General features: G+C 44.6%; 1 protein-coding gene across 3 annotated transcripts in view; it reads right to left on the bottom strand.

The window, feature by feature from the left end:
* Window positions 1-20,555, bottom strand: part of TRIO (trio Rho guanine nucleotide exchange factor) — a 217,794-nt gene that overhangs the window by 178,262 nt on the left and 18,977 nt on the right. For all 3 annotated transcript variants that reach the window (XM_069958561.1, XM_069958563.1, XM_069958562.1), the window contains exons 2-5: window positions 16,727-16,801; window positions 10,599-10,713; window positions 7,738-7,930; window positions 6,047-6,559 (exon numbers count right to left, since the gene is read on the bottom strand). In XM_069958561.1, coding sequence (XP_069814662.1) covers window positions 6,047-6,559; window positions 7,738-7,930; window positions 10,599-10,713; window positions 16,727-16,801 — 896 coding nt within the window. The remainder of the gene's footprint in view (window positions 1-6,046; window positions 6,560-7,737; window positions 7,931-10,598; window positions 10,714-16,726; window positions 16,802-20,555) is intronic.

The raw sequence follows: 20,555 nt of genomic DNA on the forward strand, positions 1-20,555 counted from the left end.
CGCATTCATTCCTCTCATGTTAATTCTTTGAGCGGAGAGCGAAGGCACCCAGCACATTACAATGAGACACTGAAGCAGGAGGGATTCAGAGCGGAGTCCGCGGTGGAGGTTTTTCTCAGTGTAAACATACCCTAAGGGGTTAAACAACACAGCAGGTTCCACTACCACTACTTCTTGAAATGTATCAAGATGCTCTGCAAGTAGGGATCCTTCCACCATCCCTCCAAGAGGGTGTGTTAGTGGTAATTACCAATCCCAGTAAGGCTCAAGCACTCCCAGACTTCTACTGTCCCATTTTTTTTACTCACTACTGATGTGGAACTCTTGGCCAATCGACTTTCTACGAATTAGATTCATCCAGACCAACCTGGCTGTTTCGGGGGATAGAGAAAGGGCCGCTTTTATCTTATGTCACCAAGATTTGACTTATGGAGGGGGATGAAGCAAGGTTGCCTCTGTCCCCCTTGCTAACCGCCGTCGCAATTGAGCCACTTGCGTCACAGATACATCATTCTAGGTTGATTGGGGGGGAAAGGGTATGGCAAGGAGAGGATATCTTAATATGCAGATGCCATGTTGTTAATGTCTCAGTGTAAGGGTGCCTTCACACCTACCGTATCGCAGTAGAAAATCCGCTGCTGATTTAACTAAATGAATGAACACAGCATTAAATCCGCACTTACAAATCTGCTGCGGATCCGCAGCGGATTTGACAGTGCGTATTTAATGCGGTGTTCATTCATTTAGTTAAATCTGCTGCAGATTTGCTGCGGATCCGCAGCGGATTTTCTACTGCGATACGGTAGGTGTGAAGGCACCCTTAAGATTGATACCTGGCTTTGTCTCCCTTCGTCTTTGGTTGGCAGAAGCAACCTATTGAAAATGATCACTATGCCCCAACTGTTATATGCGCTTCACAATGCCCCGATATGGATATCTAATACCTACTTTAAGAAAATGACAACCATGTTTAGGGGGCTTATTTGGAAAAGGGTATGTGCTAGAATAAATAGAAACATTGCAGAGAGGGAAAGAAAACTGGTATTTTTTAGCCTCTCAGCTGCAGCTTTTGAAGGGATGGGGGTAGTCAGATGGCTAAGGAATATTTTTTATCAATTTTTACAGCTTAGACTTGCCTTAAAATCTCAGCATGCAAGTGGACAATTAGACTATAACCTCACATTCTCTTATTCGGGACGTGGGGGATAGGGAGACTATATCCTATGTTTATAAGCAACTCCTAGAATACTTATTAACAGCAACCCCTCTAGTGATAAAGGAAAAGTTGGAGGGGGATGAAGGCATTATAGAATCCTCTCAAAGGGAAAGTGTACTGAACATTACTCCTCTCTCAGTCTCTCTCAGTGAGTAGCAACATCTATCGCAACTGTACTCATTGCATCTGCCTTTCTACATAAAATAGGCCTCAGATCGGATATGAGTTGTCCCAGATGTGATGAGCTTTTATCTGTGTCTATACTGTCGTTTCAAAAAAATTTGTTTTGATGGAGTACCCCTTTAACCCCTAGACGACCCAGGACGTAGAGTTACGTCATGGAAGTCTGTCCCCAGACGACCCTGGAGCGCGCTTCATAGGAGGTGGGGGCCGGCTGCAGTGAGCAGCCGGGACCTCACCGGTAATGACACGCTGCCGCGTGTCATTAACCCCTTAAACGCCGCTTAAGTGTAAGTGACAGGGGGAGTCCCCTGTCACTTACCGATCGGGACCCCCGCAGTGTGACTGCCGGGGTCCCGATCGTTGAAACGGACCGCCGGAGGTCTCTCACCTGCCTCCGTGCGGTCCGATCGGCGATCTGCTACACTGAGCCTGCACAGGCAGGCTCAATGTGCAGATCGTCGATAACACTGATCAATGCTATGCCTATGGCATAGCAATGGTCAGTGTAGAAATCAAAGCAATGTATGTACAAGTCCCTCAAAGGAACCTCAAATGTGTAAAAAAAAAAAAGTTCAAAACACTATTACACTACCCCAAAACCCCTCCCCAATAAAAGTTGAAATCACCCCCCTTTTCCATTATATAAATAAAACATAAAAATAAATAAATAGATAAACATATAATATACCGTAGCGTGCGTAATTGTCCGATCTATTAAACTATAACAAGCGTCATTGTGATCGGTGAACAGCGTACACGAAAAGAGGGAAAAAAGTGCGCAGATTAACGATTTTATGTTACATTATATATTTAAAAAAAAAAAATCAATAAAAAGTGATCAAAAACTAGAGATCAATGCGGAAAAACAGCCCCGTTGGTGAAAAAATAAAACCGTTATAAGCGTCACAATAGGCCCATTTTATTAATGATTAATTGCCAAAAAAAAGGATTTCATAAAAAAATACATATATAACATTAGAGAATCTGTGTAACCTGCATATGGTTGTGTTCGGGCTGACCTATAGAATAATTGTATCATGTCGCTGTTACCATATAGTGTATTACGTAGACACAGGAACCCCCCAAAAGTTACCATATTGCATTCTATTTTACGATTTCACCTATTTATATCTTCATAAATAATATATTTGGAATTCCATCATACGTTATGGTAAAATGAATGACGCCTTTACACAGTACAACTATTCCTGTAAAAAACAAGCACTTACATGGCTTGTAGATAGAAAACTGAGAGTGCTGGAGCTCTTAAAAAGGGAGGAGGGAAAAACGAAAACACTAAGATCAAAATTTGCGCGGTCCACTGGGTCATTTTGGGCCTGGTCCTCAAAGGGTTAACTGTGGGGTGGTCTAGCTTTTCTGGGGAAGCATACCTGAACTGTAACCAGCCCTGAACTTGAATCAGCCACGCGGCTGTTTCATTACAGTGCTGCCAAGATTCAAACACCTTCCCCGCTCCCAGCATAATATTGGTGCATGATGCTGGGTGGGGAAAGAATCCACTTAAAGGCAACCAATCACACACAAATTGGCCATAAAGATAAGGAAACGTGCTGATACATCAGCCAGCACGCTTCCTAACCATCCCCCTGTCCCCTCCGTCCCATGAACATTCAGCCCGCAAAGTTAGTTTAATAGTGTCCCGCGCTGTATGCAAATTACCATCTAAGTAGTCAAGGTGGGCGGGCGGCTGGTCAAGTAGTCACGGTGGGCGGGGGCTTCGTCATGTAGTCACAGGCTCCTGGGCTGCCTCCGGTGCTGTAATCACGCCCCTCCGGGCGTGTTGTAAAGCGGCTTCTGGTGACGTCACTCGGGGGGGGGGACGGCATTGCACGTCGGCCACGCCGACGTCTTTACTAAGCTGCGCATGCGCAGTACAGTGGGTGAAGCCGCTGCTGTACTACGCCGCGCAAGCGCAGTACAGCAGTGTCTTCTCAGGCTGCACTGCGCATGCGCAGCTTAGTAAAGACGTCGGCGTTGCCGACGAGCAATGCCGTCCCCCCCGAGTGACGTCACCAGGAGCCGCTTTACAACACGCCCGGAGGGGCGTGATTACAGCACCGGAGGCGGCCCAGGAGCCTGTGACTACATGACGAAGCCCCCGCCCACCGTGACTACTTGACCAGCCGCCCGCCCACCTTGACTACTTAGATGGTAATTTGCATACAGCGCGGGACACTATTAAACTAACTTTGCGGGCTGAATGTTCATGGGACGGAGGGGACAGGGGGATGGTTAGGAAGCGTGCTGGCTGATGTACCAGCACGTTTCCTTATCTTTATGGCCAATTTGTGTGTGATTGGTTCCCTTTAAGGGCTTCCCTGTCCATAGGTTCAGTGTTAAACAGAATGTAGGAATAACCCCTTAGAAAAGAATCCAGCAGGTCTTACATCTGCGCCCCAGCTGGGAGGAGGGACATTATTCTTCCCCCTCCCTGTCCAAGCAAACAATAAAGAGACTCTGTACCCACAATCTGACCCCCTCAAACCACTTGTACCTTCGGATAGCAGCTGCTTTTAATCCAAGATCTGTCCTGGGGTCCGTTCGGCAGGTGATGCAGTTATTGTCCTAAACAACAACTTTTAAACTTGCAGTCCTGTGTCTAACGGCCGGGGCTTGAAGTATCTGTGCCGAAACTTTGCACCACCCCCTCCGTCCCTCCTCCCCACCCTCTTCATCATTAGGAATGCCACTGGAACATTTTCTCCTGTGTGAACATTGCACAGGTGCCTTAACGATCCAGCCCATGTTCAGTATTCACACAGCTGATGAAGAGACGACAATCTGCCTGGAGCATTACTAATGATGAAGAGGGTGGCCCTGGCTGTTGGGCACAGGGCTGCCAGTTTAAAAGTTTTTTAGGACAATAATTGCATCACCTGCAGGGTTCAGAGCATTCAGCATTTGATTAGCGGTGGCTGCTGAAGTTGGATAAAGCTCTAAGATTGTCTGGAAAACATGGATACAGCCAATGACTATATCCATGTTTTCCCACATAGCCTTAGGGCTTTATCCAACTTCAGCAGCCCCCGCCAATCAAATGCCGAACGCTCGAGTTCGGATGGACTCGAGCATGCTCGAGGTTCGCTCATCTCTAGTCTTTATGTGACACATAAGTTTTTGCAAAAGACAGTGACACTATAATCTCCAACTCTTTACTCCCCATTAACATCTATTCTTAGAATAACATGTAAATGAGCACCAACCAAGAATTCCCCTTCATATACGCTGCTACATATTCTGGAATTAGATGCAACATCTCTACAAGTTCCAGTGCTTGCATTACCAAGGGACATAAAACGGATATAAAAAAAATAAAAAAAATCACTCCATTTTTTGGTGCATTTTGCAACTTACTTGGTCTAAAAGTGGTGCTCACTGTTTACATCACTAGTAATAAAATTACTCTTAAATTTTGCTTTGTTTCCAATCTGAAGAAAAGAGGCATGACTTTTTGGCACATTTTATTCCACAGTACATCTGGTGTAAAACTGTACAAATGGCATGTTCATTTTTTAAATTAAAAAAAGAAGCTTCAACTAAAAAACCCTCTCCTTTTCAATTTAAATAAATAAATAAATAACGTAATTATTAAAAAATTATTAAATACTTTTTCCCTCCCTCAACATTGGGAGTACAGTAGTTACACTTTTGGAAGGCTGACTAGTATCAGGCATAACACCATTGTTCCTCCGCACGATCTAGCAGCTAAAGCATTGCATGAGAATGTTTTCCAGCATTTAAATAAGGTGTAGTGCGGCGCTAAACATATATTCATCAAATAAGACACATTGTGTTATACAACTTTGTAATGTGTGTTATGTAAGTGAATGGCCCCCTTCCCTGTGTTCCCCCCCACCCCGGAAGTGTGGTGCATTATACTCACCAAATTACTGTCAACCCCCGGCCGCCATCTTGGGACAATGACGACATCTTCGGGTGGGGGGGGGAACACAGGGAAGAGGGCCATTCACTTACATAACACACATTACAAAGTGGTATAATTTTGTGAATAAATGTTTATCGCCTCACTACCCCTTTAAGCCATGGGAGTTTGAACATATTATTTTGGGTTACTTCACCCTCACAGAGTGCAACATGCAGCAACAGTTTTAAGGCTGTTTCTACATTTGTGTTCTTTTTTACACTCCAATGTGATCAGTATCACCAGGGGCATCAAATGATGTTATGATTAGGGTGCTGCTTGGTAATGTACCAGAGTTTGAAAGAAATGTGCAGCAATACAGACCTTGCAGGTAAAGATGACCAAATACTCAAATCCCTCAAACACAGTTATATTAATGCTTTTTTTTTGTAAATTAGCTTTGTATGTGCAGTGTGCACCCAGCTTCACTTTACACATAGCACATCCCTTGTTGTTTTATACAGATCTCCCAAAAATAAAGCAAGCAGGAAAAAAAAAAATCTACAAACAAAAGATGGGGACCAACATATTCACACAACTTCTGTACCACATGTAGGATCAACCATATTACAATTCAACATGCCTGGTCTACATTTCTCTCAGCAGGAGATACAGAGATACTCCAATACAATCTTCTTTGGAGACCGACATGAAAATGGGGCTTTCTTGTTCATTCCAGGTATCATGTAGGAGCAACAACTTACCTTATCTGCATCTTGCTCAAATAGTCTAAGTTGAAAGCACTGATCCAATTTTAATTTTCGATGGTGCCAAACTTGATGTAGATGTTGTCTTGTGGAATGTAGTCTATCAAGCATTGTGGATACTTTGGGTAAAAAATTTTGAAGGTCGGCATTGCCAGAACTTGAAGTTTTTTTTGGAAAACTTTCACTGTTTTGTATCCTTTCCATAAGCTTTTGTCCTTCAATATCAAGGTCTTCAATTGGGGCTTTAGTTACCCTTTTTTTCAACTGACAATGAGAGTCAATCATGTTTCGGGCACCTTCTAAATCCTGAGGCAATTCCTTGTTACCAAGAATCTCTTGTAGTTCCTCAAGCCGTGAAAGCATATGAGTAGCTTTCCCAATAAAGTCCTCAAATGCCAACCTTATTTCTATCCATTCTTCATGGTTATACTCCAAGCCGCCATCAAATTCATGTGTTAACTGAGAAGGATCAACAACTTTGGTAAGGCCCTCTAAAGAAACCATATTTGTCTGAGGAGAGAACAAGAGAAAAATAGTGCATTAAAGAAGCATTCAAGGATATTTAATTTAGCTATAGAGCTATATAAGCACTATACAGGTAGAACAATAGTCAGTACATAAGAGAATTAACACACATACATAAAATGTGAAAATTAACTTTCAGAAACAGTGTCTCCAGACATGGGATTAGAAAACATGGTGGGTGTTTTGAGGGAATTAGAATCCTTCCCATAGAGCACATTCCGATTTCAGCCATGGATCTTTGGTCCTTCTTAAATAGGCGTGGGGTGCCTTGGAGTGATCTGACTGTGCAGAGCACAAGGTGTTTTGGGTATACCGAGGCGAGTATAAAGAGGTTCTTTAATATAGCCTGTGATGTGTCTATATACAATAGTAAGATAGGTTGTAATAATTATTAGAATTGCATGGTTATACTAGTTTTATATTGTTGATGTTACATTCAAGACCTCAACCCAGAAGTCCATAGAGCACAGGTGTCAATGGGGTATTATTTAAAGGAGTTATCCAGCACTGCAAAAACATAGCCACTTTCTTCCAGAGACAGCCCCACTCTTGTCTCCAACTTGGGCGGGGTTTTGCTGCTCAGCTCATTGAAGTGAATGGAGCTTAAAGGGGTTATCCAGTGCTACAAAAACATGGCCATTTTTTCCCCCCTCTCATCTCCAGGTCAGGTGTGGATTGCAATTAAGCTCTATTTACTTCAATGGAAGTGAGTTTGAAAACCCACCCAATCTGGAGACAAGAGAGGGGGAAAAGTGGCTATGTTTTTGTAGTGCTGGATAACCCCTTTAATTGCAAACTGCCCCTGAACTGGAGACAAGAGTTGAGGCATCTCTCGTATTTCTACTTTTTAGTTATGGGACATGAAGCTATTATCTGACCATGGTTTATCTTTACTAACTAAATAATGAGTATATGCATAGAAAAGTGGTGTAATGGTTTATTGATGTGGTTTAAGCCTGCAACTATTTGAGCATAAGAGATTTTATATTTTTTAATAGGGGATATCTACCAAATACTCAAGCATGTGGGTCCTGTGTCATCACCCTGAATACAGCAGTCAGACTGAAAGGCTCTGTATGCTTGACATAATAGTTATGAAATTTCACACACAACGTAAAATAGCATGTTGGGGTGGGGGGGGAATGGATAAAAATAACACTTACCTCAAATTCAAACTTGGAACTTCCAAAATTAATTCTTTGCTTCTGCCAGAAATTATCTGGCTTTATAATTAGTGCAATATGAATACAACAGGGAAATGATTCTTGCAAAATCTTCAACAATGGCTTAATAGAGTCCCACTTAGAGCCACGCATATCTACAATAACTGTAAATCCTCGCTTGCAAACCTCCTCACTGTAGGCAAAAGGAAAAACATGAAGTTGTAAGATATGGATAAAATAAACCAAAAAGAAGAAAAAAAAGTCAGTTTATTAAATTGGCACTGTCATGGCAAACATAGCATATAGCACAGGAACATTAATTCTGGAAATATTTCTTATCCACTTTCATAGCAAGATTTCCGGAGTAATCCTAGGCTGTAACATTCGTCAGTAGGTGTCACTGTTCTTTGCCTTTTACCATCCAAAGTCTGTCATCAATACCATTTGTTCATGCAGGCTGCACATGGGCGAAGAACAGGACATGTGGGTGGGGATGCGTGAGCTATGTAGGTGCTCCTGGGCTGTCAATCAAAGCACAATAAGAGTAAGCCTGGAGCACTACACAGAGCTTGGTTATCAGTGATACGGTAGCAGCAAGCACAGCTCTGTCAGCACTCAAGGAATATGCAGCCATGCATGGAAATCACCACCATAGCTTCAGATCAGTGCAGGCACATGGCTGATGCCCTACTCTCTGTTTACTACAGCACATTAGAGAGGGCATATTCGATAGAGCCAGCAAAGCACAGTTATAGCAGAGGTCCCTCGAATGTAAGGGTGAGCATTATGTTTTATTATATTAAACTATTATATTACATTACATTAGAGATCCCAAAGATATTTCCTAGAACTCTGTGTTGTGTCATTTATCTGAATGAATAATCATCTACCCCATTCACTCTCTGGTAAAACTGACATGACGATTTTCCAGAAACTCTGTAATAGGTTGTATTAGGCAAAAGAATAAATCTCTTTCGGTAAGAATCTTTCTACAGAGTGACATTTAAAGGCAGTTACACTTGAGATGGGTTACCTGGCATTATTTGACAACTTTTAATATGCTTCTGTTGTAATACAGAATACAAAAAAAGAGCCTACGCTTCCCCACTGATAGCAGCCACCTTAAAGCGTAACTGTCATTTCAGGGCCATTTTTCTGAAAACATTAAATATCAGCAGTTCAAGATATTTTAAGAAACTCTGTAATAGGTTTTATGTACTAAAAGAGTTTCCTTCTGTACTGAAAAAGCAATCTCCCAGCCTCCCCCCTCACATCAAATGAAGCAGGATTTCTGTCTCCATTATGTGGCTATGGAGAGGGGAGGGGCTGTTAGGAGTGGCTGAGCACGGAGCAGTCTTGCAAAGCATAACACCCTGCAATCTTCTCTCAGTAAGTTCATAGATAAGCACTGACCTTTCTGACCCCAGAATCCTGCGGTTTAGGTGCCCAGAGTCTACAAACAGCTGACCTTCATGTCACCTCTTCCTGCTCCTTCATCTCCCTCGGCCCCTCCCCCCTTCATAGGCTTACAATGGAGAGAGCAGAACCCGTCTTTACTGGCTTCTCTGTAATGAAGACGTGCCTGATAATGCACAGATAAGAAGTCGGGGGGGAGGCTGGGAGATTGCTTCTTGAGTACAGAAGGAGGATTTTTTGGCTGATGAAACCTATTACAGAGTTTCTAAATTCGCTTATACTACTGATTTCAGCAATAAAAAAAAACATGACAGTTACGCTTTAACTTGTGGACGTGGAAGCGGCTACAATCAGCGAAAAACATATTGACACATTGACCACCACCAGGTGAGCACAGAGAGATGAGCTTTAAGCTTAGGCTATATTTTATTTTCTATATAACAGCAACAGTTTATTAAACGTTGTTTAACGCCAGACAACCCATTTAATTAAGTGCTGCCTTAGGGACAGGATTTTCCTAGAAGCAGTGCAGCACAGAGAACCACACAGACTGCAATATGGATTTATTTTTAATATGCATGATATCTATTAAAAGATTATAACTAAATGGCTAAAAACACATAATGAAAGTAAATAAAAAAAATGTAAATGATACAACCCGGCCTGTCAGCAAGGCATGATGGGAGTTGTACTTCTGCAACCTGGATGGCAGCAGGCTGCAGAAGTACAACTCCCATCATAGCCTGTCAGCAGAGCCATGATGATCGGGCGGCTGCTCTGCGGTCCGGAGGGGGCGGGGAATTGGTGCAGATCGGGCGGCTGCTTTGTGGTCGGGGAGGGGGTGGGGCTGCCTGTCCTGATGTCGGTGCCGGGGGGCGGGGGTGAGGCAAGGGTGCCGGTAGTTGCGGGGGCCGGCGGGCTCTCACCTATCCGGAGTCATGGGCACTTTCCTGATGTCCATCAGGAAAGTGCCCGTGATTCCGGCGCTCCCATAGACTTCTATGGGGGCGTCCGGGCCTGAATTCCGGATAAAAATAGGACATGTCCTATTTTTCCCAGATCTATTTTCCGGAACGAACACCCTTCCGGAAAAATCCGGAAAGGTGTCCGTGACTAATTAAAGTGTATGGGTCCGGAAATCCGTCCGGATTTCCTGATTGGAAATCCCGATGGTTTTTCCGGACGTGTGAAGGGGGGCCTTATGCGTGCTTCCCATTGCAGCTATACCACTCCTGAATCATGCGCAAGTGCTATGAATAAGACAGCAGCGTGCAGTACAAACCAGTGTACATAATACAGATAGTGTCGAGTATTGAGGCCTCTTTAACTGCTGTAGGCAGGCATGCCAAGAGTCAGACATTCAAATGATACTATGACCTATCCCAGGGAATAGGATATCAGTTCTAAATACAAAAGATAACCCCATTAATGTAAAACATACATACCTAGGTATGCAGGCAAGATATGATAGAAGCCTCCTGAGATCTTCTTGTCTTATTCTATCATGATTGCTTCGAGCTGGAAAAGTTAAGACTGGACCTCCTCTTTTATCCCTACCACCTGCAAAAAAATATACATATATATTAAACGGTTTAATCTAAAAATCCTGAAAAAGTATTAAATGAAAAAAGAAAAAAAATACTAGAAGAAAATGTGGCTATTGAAAATGTAAAAATCATATTATGATTCTTTTCTGCTGAGATGTTATGGTTTGAAGATTGGATACATGAACAGAGCATCTCATTTAAAGGGAACCTGTCGCCCCCGTGCCAGGGTGAAGGCCGCCTGACCCCCTGCTACTTACCCCATCTCGCCAAGTGCCGCTACTGGAGCCGGTCCCAGGACGGAGATATCCTTGCCGAAGCCCGGCGTGCGCGCTGCAGAGATGAGTCAGATGCCCATAGAGAATGACGACTCCATTCATTCTCTATGGGCACTGGACTCATCTATGCAGTGCACGCGCCGGGCTTCCAGCAAAGATATCTCCGTCCCGGGACCGGCTCCAGGAGCGGGACTTGGCGAGATGGGGTAAGTAACTGGGGCTCTAGCAGGGGGTCAACGGCCTTCACCCCGGCACAGGTTCCCTTTGAAGGTGTTATCCAGGATTAATAAAACATTGCTGCATTATTGCAAAACCAAAACCAATATATCACATCCCAGCTCGTAAATGCCTGCTCAGCCAACCAGCGGCCAGGACATGACGATGCAGGAAGCCAGGAGAAACAGGAGACTAGTAGGTGTCCGGGTACACAGAGGGCAAGGAGATGAGTAAAGAAACATGCTATGAAACATACTCCTATTCCCGAGCACCAGCCGGGGGTGAAACACTGAAGGCGGGCCGGTCCACCCCCAGTGGGAGGGAACCCCTGCCCCCCTCTATGACGTTGCTCCATTAGAATTAACAGAGCCGCATCATATAGGAGGAGGGTTTCATCCTCGCCTCCAGTGCTTCACCACCAGCTGGTGCTCTGGAACAGAATGTTCTATCCGAATGTACTGATGGTACAAGGTTTAGTCAATTTCTAAGTGTATACTGTTATTTTGACAATATGCTTATATACCACAAATGGGCAATTAACAAATGTGAACATTAAACCCCTAATGATTATCCATACATGTTTTTATGGTAGCCATGAATCTACTGCATGAGCCCTTTCAGAGTGCTGCAGAAGGAGCCAAGCAATAGTGCCTTGTGTTGCTGTGATGGGTGTTTAGCTGTAGTCTAATGGTAGCATAGATTCTGCTGTAATGGCCCCCGTAAAAGGAACCAGTCAAAAACATGAAACCTCGGATCTATTCGGAAAGTGAACATAACAGATTCTCCTTAAGGATGCCTTCACACCTACCGACTCGCAGCGTTAATAACGCTGCAAGTCGGCTAGGTCCTGGCAGATCACTGTCAGAACGACCGCTGTGTGTATGTAAATCTGCCGGCTGCTTAACCCCTGCTGATGCCGGCCGGCCGCCTACCGCTCAGCTCTGTATACATTACCTCCTCGCTCCACGGGGTCCCGAAGTCCTGCTCTCCCGCCCGGCCAATCAGTGGCTGCGGCTGGGCAGAAAAACTGATTGGCCGGGCGCGAGAGCAGGACGCCGGGACCCCGTGGAGCGAGGAGGTAATGTATACAGAGCTGAGCGGGAAGCGGCCAGCATCAGAAGGGGTTAAGCAGCCGGCAGATTTACATACACGCAGCGGTCGTTCAGACCGCTGCGTGTATGTACTGACAGTGATCTGCCAGGACCTAGCCAACTTGCAGCGTTATTAACGCTGCGAGTCGGTAGGTGTGAAGGCACCCTAAAGAGGATGTACCACCGGCCTGTTCCGGTGCATAGAACGGTGCCGTGCACAGGAAGCAGGCCGCGGTCCGATAAACCGGCTTCCCTGTGACAGCGCCGTTCGATCCGCGGGTTCAGCTTAAAGAGGATGTACCTGGTGGTACATCCTCTTTAAAGTGACACTGTCACCCCTATTTGCATTTTGACTGCTCTCCACAGGTGATAAAAACGGAAGAAGCACCCTGAGGTGTGATATAACATAAGTAATGAAAGCTGCAACATTTATCCTTTACGCCTGTGGAGAGCAGTCAAAATGCAAATAGGGGGCGACAGTGTCACTTTAAGCAGCATGTTCCCTCAAAAAAAAATTTATTGGCACTTTATTACACACACACCTTTTCTGGCTGCAGTCTGGCATGTTTACTCATCCACAGCAAGCGCTTACCAGTGGCACAGCGTTATTTCATGCTGTGAAGATGGGCTGGACGATAATGGCCTAAATCTATATCCCGGTTTATCGTACATATAACTGCGGTAACGATAATTGAGCAATAATTATGACACGCCCCTTTTTACAAGTCACCCCCACTTGGTTGTGCCAAACGCAATATTTAGATTCAATAACGTAAAAAATATAATAATAAAAAGTAACCGAGCAGCAACCAAAGCTATGTACACACTACAGGACATGTTTATACAGGAATACACCCACTACAGGACATGTGCACACAGGTATACAGCCACTACAGGATGTCTACACACAGGTATATAGCTATGTACACACTACAGGACGTGTATACACAGGTATACAGCTATGTACTACAGGTATTATATTACATATAGGTGACAGTACAGAGGCACTGTTATGGAGACACTATGACTGGCACGTTATAGGGGGCTGAAGCTGGCACTGTTATGAGGACACTATGACTGGCACATTATTGGGGGGGTTGTAGCTGGTATGTTAGAGGGTCACATGGTAGCACATTATAGGGGCACTGCAAGCTCTGCTAAATCCTAACTTCACTACAAGGGTTTATACAAAGAGTTCTTCAGTGTACAGCGTATCAAATGTGGAGTCCAGGCTGTAGAGCTCACAGAGTATTGTCTACACTTGATACAGCTGAGAGCACGACTAGCTATGTACAATGTATCAGTCTGGAGCTCACAGAGCATTGTCTACACTGGATACCGCTGAGAGCAGGACCAGCTATGTACAATATATCAGTCTGGAGCTTACAGAGCATTGTTTACACTGGATACAGCTGAGAGCAGGACTAGCTATGTACAATGTATCAGTCTGGAGCTCACAAAGCATTGTCTACACTGGATACCGCTGAGAGCAGGACCAGCTATGTACAATGTATCAGTCTGGAGCTTACAGAGCATTGTTTACACTGGATACAGCTGAGAGCAGGACTAGCTATGTACAATGTACCAGTCTGGAGTCCAGGCTGTTTGTATCCAGTGTAGATAATGCTCTGTGAGCTCTACAGTCTGGACTCCACACCAGGGCCGTTTCTAGGGGGGACCCGGCGGCGCCCAACAGTACCCAGCCCTAGAAATGTCCTGGGATCTGGAATCTAAGTTACAGATCCCCTGGCCAGAACAACCTTTAGCTGTGTGCCACGCCCGCACAGCTGAAGGTAGCAGCAGGTCGGGGCAAAGACGCAGGGGCTTCCTGTGCAGGCGGCCTCTGTATGACAGGTGGGTGCCTGCACTGGAAGCCAGAAGAGAACGGATTCACCCAGAAGAGGAGGAGCTGAAGGCAGCAGGATGAGAGGTGAGTAGCTTATGGGGGCTAGTGAGGAGGGGGTTGTGGGAAGCCTGCACAGAGGGAGCCCTGGATGTGTCCCGATAAGCCCCGCCCCCGGCTCCTAAGTTCACTGGTCACCCAGCTTTCCCAGCATTCTGTATGTCAGTGTAGTGGAGGTCTCCCAGCATCCTGTATGTCAATGTGTAATGGAGGTCACCGAGCTTTCTCAGCATCCTGTATGTCAGTGTAATGGGGGTCACACAGCTTTCCCAGCATCCTGCATGTCAGTGTAATGGGGGTCACACAGCTTTCCCAGCATCCTGCATGTCAGTGTAATGGAGGTCACCAAACAGCAGAATTACCACAGTTTGGGAGCCTATAGGTGGAAAAAGGGGAAGAAAGATGCTGGAAGTGCGGAGCCTGAGATGTTTGTCTGGCAGGTTCTAAAGAGAAGAATTGTGGCTACAAGAAATCATCATGGAGGACAGGGCCGGATGGAAAGGAAGAAGAGGAAAGTGGAGCCTCAGATCCAAGAAGACGTCACCTGTGAGTTGATGAATGATGTTTTTGTATGCAGTAGAACATTATTTGTCAAGGGTGCAACATTACTCTATGCCGTGATACTGACAATGCTTCTTCCTAGTAACCCGAATGTTGATAAAAGCCCCCCCCTGGCTTTTATCAAGATTCGCCCTGTTGCCAAAATTACCTAGAAACTGCCCTGCTCCACACAGATACATTTTACTTAGCTAGTCCTGTTGTATCCAATGCTCTGTGACTGTAAGGCAGGATGGCTCTACTGGCAGAAAACAAGCTAGGAACAGACAAGGATCTGAACATGTAGGGAGGGCAGAACAGAACATGTGGGGTGTGGACTATGGGGCCGGGCTGTGTCTAGAAAACTAGAAAACTTATAGCCCGCCTCAAACATTAAACCAATTAGAAAAGACCTAAAGGACAAGTGCCATGAAAAACTTTTTCCCAGTAATTGAAGCACTGTATATTATGCTTCAATCACCTATCTGCCTCCCTTCCCTGTCTCAACCCCCCAGCAGGAAGTGCAGGAAACTCACAGATACCTAATTACTGTCTTCACCAAGCTCTTCTCTCGGCTTCTTCTTGTGACAATGAGTCATCAGCAGGAGGGCTGCTCTAGCTCCTGTTACACCAGCCTCCCCCTCCCCTGCCTTGTCAGGTGACTCAGCTTGCTCAGCTCCCATTGGCTGAACAACTGCAAGCCATCTGAGTCATGTCACTTGCTTATCTTCTCTCCGACTGACTCCCAGCACATAGGCAGCCTCCCTCCTCCCCTCATACTCTCTCCTGCTGCCAAGTGGACTCAGTGAGTGAAAGAGTCATGTCACTAGGGAAGATAAGCAAGTGACATGGACTCAGATGGCTTGCAGTTGTTCAGCCAATCGGAGCTGAGCAAGCTGAGTCACCTGACAAGGCAGGGGAGGGGGTGGCTGGTGTAACAGGAGCTAGAGCAGCCCTTCTGCTGATGACTCATCGTCACAAGAAGAAGCTGAGAGAAGAGCTTGGTGAGGACAGTAATTAGGTCTGTGTGAGTTTCCTACACTTCCTGGTGGGGGGTGGAGGGGGGAAAAGATAGGGAAGGGAGGCAGATAGGTGATTGAAGCATATTACAGAGTTATATAACTCTGTAATGTGCTTAAATTATTGGGAAAAAGTCTTTCATGGCACTTGTCCTTTAAGCTTTTAAGTCTGTATAGTCTGAAGGAAAGAAGGAAAAGGGGGTACATGATCAAAACCTTTAAATATGGGAATAAACAGTGTTTAACAGGGAAGCGTTTTGAAAAAGAAAAAAAATTTAAACATGTCTGGGATAAATATATTTCAATTTTAAAATAAGAAAGGAAATACTAAACAGGCCAGACTAGATGGACCAAGTGGTCCTTTTTTGCCGACCATCTTTTACGTTTCTAGATGTCTTACTTCTCTACAATCTGCTGTCAACTGCCTGTTAGGGGAAATCCATCTCTAATAACAGAGAGACAGAGCACAGTAACTGGGGGTGGGGCAAAGTTACTGCAATACAAGAGGTGAAGAAAGCCTAAACCATGTACTATGCTTACTATATCTGAGTCTGGCTGTCTTCTCCAAAAGATCTACACTGCCCTTGAAAGGTACATTTACGCATCAAGTCTGGCATCTCAGCAGCAGTAGTGTAGTTCACTGCTTACTGTAAGCTATTCCTTGCAAGTCTGCTGTGTTCTCTTTTCTGCTCAAAGTCAACACCTTTCTTGTGTCATCTGATGCTAGCATATTCAGTCCTATTCTACAGGACTATGCTATGGAACAGCAGAAAGGAATAAGTGCTGTGCTTTGGTGAGACTAGAAGGGTAAAGGAACATCTAGTGTGGTTACTACTGGAAAAAAGCCTAGTTCTGGTCACATACTCTGGAATGAACACTGTGGACCATGGAAACGACTTGCTGTCAGTAATTCCTGTGTCACCACTTACACTTTAAGGTTTATGAAAACTGAAAAAAAAAAAAAGATATTCTTGTTAGAACATACCTGATAGGTAGGCAACTTTCTCCTTTAATATTGGTAATACTTCCATGGCTTTTAAGGTCTCATTTCTTTGCGTTCCTGTAAGAAAAATTCATAGATAAAATTAGAAACACATGCATCATAACATGGCAATCGTCACTTTCTTTTTCTTCCCCTCCTAAGTGAATGTGCAGCATTTAAAGGGGTTGCCAAGGAAGCAGAACACGGCTGATGTTTTCCGCCCCCAGCGCTCTCTTCCCACATCTCGGAAGTATACCTCACAAGACATGAGAAGACAGGTGTCTACCCCCATCATCAAAAGTTGGTAAAACCATGCCTATGCACCCTACCCAATACCTGCACAATGATTGTGGTGGCATTGCGCACCTGCTGGACACCACTAAAAAAAGGGTACTTAAAGGGGTATTCCCCCCAAAATTATTTTTGCATTTATACGTTTCCCACCTGTAGCTTTCCATCTTTCCAATATCAATTTATTATAGATTCCGCATAGTTTTGCTTTTATCTAGGTGCATTCACCCCCCACCAAATGCACAGAATCATGATATCTCAGTCCAACCCGACACTACTCCCTGCTCCTGGCCCCCACCCTCCGAGTCAGCATCACCTGTCCTACGTCTCTTCAATGGGCTGGGTTAACCCAGCCCACTGAAGAGAGGAAGGATAGCTAAAGTCTCCCTCAGTTTCCTCCGGTGCTGCTGTGACCCCCTCCCCACACACACACATCCAACCATACCCGCTCCTGTGATCCCCCACTCCGTTCCCCCCCCCCAGATTTAACCATGCCCACTCCTGCGATCCCCCAGCCCGTTCCCCTCTCCCCAGATTGAACCATGCTCACTCCTGTAATCACCCAGCCCGCTCCCCCCTCAGATTTAACCATGGCCACTCCTGTGTTTCCCCAGCGATCCTCACACATATGTAAGTCCCGGTGGGCGTGATCGGCGCTGCAGCGGGGAAGACTCACCCCCTCCCAGAACCCCCTTGCCGCCCCCCGTGACTCGCCGGTGGCATCACCCAGTCCACCAATATCCCATCCCCTCCCCGACTCACCGGTGGCGCGCGGCAACCGCACCCAGGACTTACCCGCGGCAAACACCCCCTACCGAAACTAACCCGCGGCGCCCGGCAAACACCGTTCCCCAATGCCCCCACCCAGACACCGTGACTCACCCTACAGAAACCCCCAATCACCTCACAACTCACTCAACTCTGCTATGCCGCCCGCTCACTCAACTCTGCTATATCTTGTGGATATCAGCTCAGCTACATCATGTACCAATCAGACATCAGCTTTGCATGATGAGAAATGCAGTTTTTTAAGCCGGCGCCATGTTGGAGTTTTTAAAAAACTTTTAACTATGGAACGGAAGCAGCTAGAAAGACGGGAGACGGCTCAAAATTCTCAGAGGGGCTTGGGAGCATTTTATTTTTATCTCTTGGGGCGGAATACCCCTTTAACATTGCTGTATGCTCTGCAGGAAGTTAAGTACTAGAAGGTGTGTGACTTTAAAATCAAATTACAAATCTGTAGAACTTTTTGATACTAGTTTACTTAACTGTACCTGTTTTAAAAGGAAACCTATCTCCATGAAAATGCTACCTAAGCTATCTGCATCATGTTATACAGCAAAAGGAGCTGAGCAGATTGATATACACCTATATGGGAAGAATCCAGTCCATTGAAGGGTGGAAATTGTATTTAAATGAACCTATCACTCCAAGATATATAACTTTCTAATATAAATAGAATCACCAACAGTCCTTGCTTCAGCAGCTTTTCACCACTGACAGGAAATGGAAAATGGATGGACTACAATACTTGTATTGACCACCAGCTTCTCTTCCCCGTGTCAATGCATCATCTCTGATGTCACAGGAGGCTAGGCTTCTTAGACCTCTCACCCTCAAATGATTCACCAATTCATCAACCCTGACCAGCCTTCTCCAGCCAACATCTGAACAGGCAAATAGTGATAGAAGCAGCTTCACTGATTGTGCAAAAGTCTGCACTGAAATTAGGGCTATGTTCACACATGTTGGAGTGTCATTGCAGTACTGCAGCATAGAATGGCGTGACTGTGCCATTCTATCCCTGGGTTAGATTCAAGAGAATGTACCTGATGGTACATCCTCTTTAATACAGAATCAGCAGGGATTTCAAACAAGTTACTAAATCTTACCACAAAGAGATATATCTATCTGCTCAGTTCTTCCTGCTCTATAATATGATGCAGATAGATTAGATGCATTGTCTTGGTGACAGGTTCCTTTTAAGGCCTAATATATTTACAAAGCATGGACTGCAGATATTGAATGTGAAATAACAAAAGAGTCCATCCAAAATTGACCATATTTTAGTAATCAGACCCTCAAGGTATACATGGGTACATTAAATATAGTGACATCACTGCCATTTTCAAGAAATGAATGAGCTTCAAATGATCCAAAGGCAAGTCTGCAATTCCCCACAAATATGTCTTTTCAGCGCATAGAATGTAGTGCCACTAGAGACGCCTGCTTCATGAACGCCTAAGCAGGTGCTTCAGGGCACAGTAATGTCATATACAGTGGTACCTCGGTTCTCGAACTTAATTGGTTCAGGAAGGCAGTTTAAGAACCAAGCAGTTTGAAAACCGAGCAGTGTCTTCCCATAGGAAATAATGTAAATGTGATTAATTGGTTCCAGCAGCCACCAATAATTACCTACAATACTCATTTATTACACTGATAAGTGCTCAGTATAATCACTACAGTACAGTACAGAACAGCACTATACTGTACAGGACATTAAACGTAAGAAATGTTCATCAGAACCAGCAATTATAGTACAGTAGTCACCAACTCCTCACACATGTTTACTGTATAGCATCCCCCCCCATCCAAGCACTGTAATGTATGGGAGATGGTGGTGCACTGCCTGTACTACTACTGCACTGTATATGCACTCCAGCAGTCTTATACAGCACTGTACTGTATGTGAAGCCTCTCCACTGCTTAACTCGCCAGGTACAACCCACCATCCACGCTCGCAAAAACGTTCGAAAACCGAGCAAAGTTAGAATTCCAAACACTACTTCTGGGTAAATTTTCGTTCGAATACCAAGCAGTTCAAGTTCCAAAGAGTTCGAAAACCGAGGTATTACTGTATATTGTAAATACTATTTTGGCTCAGTGCAGGGCTCAGAGGCTTTTGTAGTTCAGATTTTCCTGAGATTTTTGGGTACCATATTGCTTTTACATAGCCCTTAAAAGGTATCAATAAAGTGCAAACCCCTGAGGACAGACCCCATTTTGGAAACACGTCTTAGAGTGCCTTAGTTCAAATGATCACAGACATGCTTGATTTTGATTTTAGAGTCATATGTGACTTACCTCTAAGTTGCACTAAGATGATAAAAATGATAAAAATGCATTTTTCAGATAATATACCCAATTACAAAGTTTCTTAAAATCGCCTGGACTATTGATTTCTGCAAAAAAAACTTTCACGACAGTGACACTTTAAGGCATGGCTATGACCAAGGCCTATACATGCAGTAAATGTGATTGACCAAAATATCTGTGCTCCCCCACTGCCAAAAGTTTAGCAACACAAGATCTGAAAAAATCATCAGCACTGCATGCTTGGCTATCCATTTATAGGTTCTAGCAAAGGATGAGATACTGGACAAGAAGACAGTATTCTTTTGTTTTTATGCATTCTCGATACAAAATAATTATCATATTTATATTCTCAGTGTATCGTTACAAATCTATAACAGATCTATACAGTTTAACGTTTTACAACTCTTTGGGTTTTTTTGGTAATTTGGTTTCCCCAATGGAAGAG

The sequence above is a fragment of the Dendropsophus ebraccatus genome, chromosome 2, assembly GCF_027789765.1.
Source record: "Dendropsophus ebraccatus isolate aDenEbr1 chromosome 2, aDenEbr1.pat, whole genome shotgun sequence".
Classification (NCBI taxonomy): Eukaryota; Metazoa; Chordata; class Amphibia; order Anura; family Hylidae; genus Dendropsophus; species Dendropsophus ebraccatus.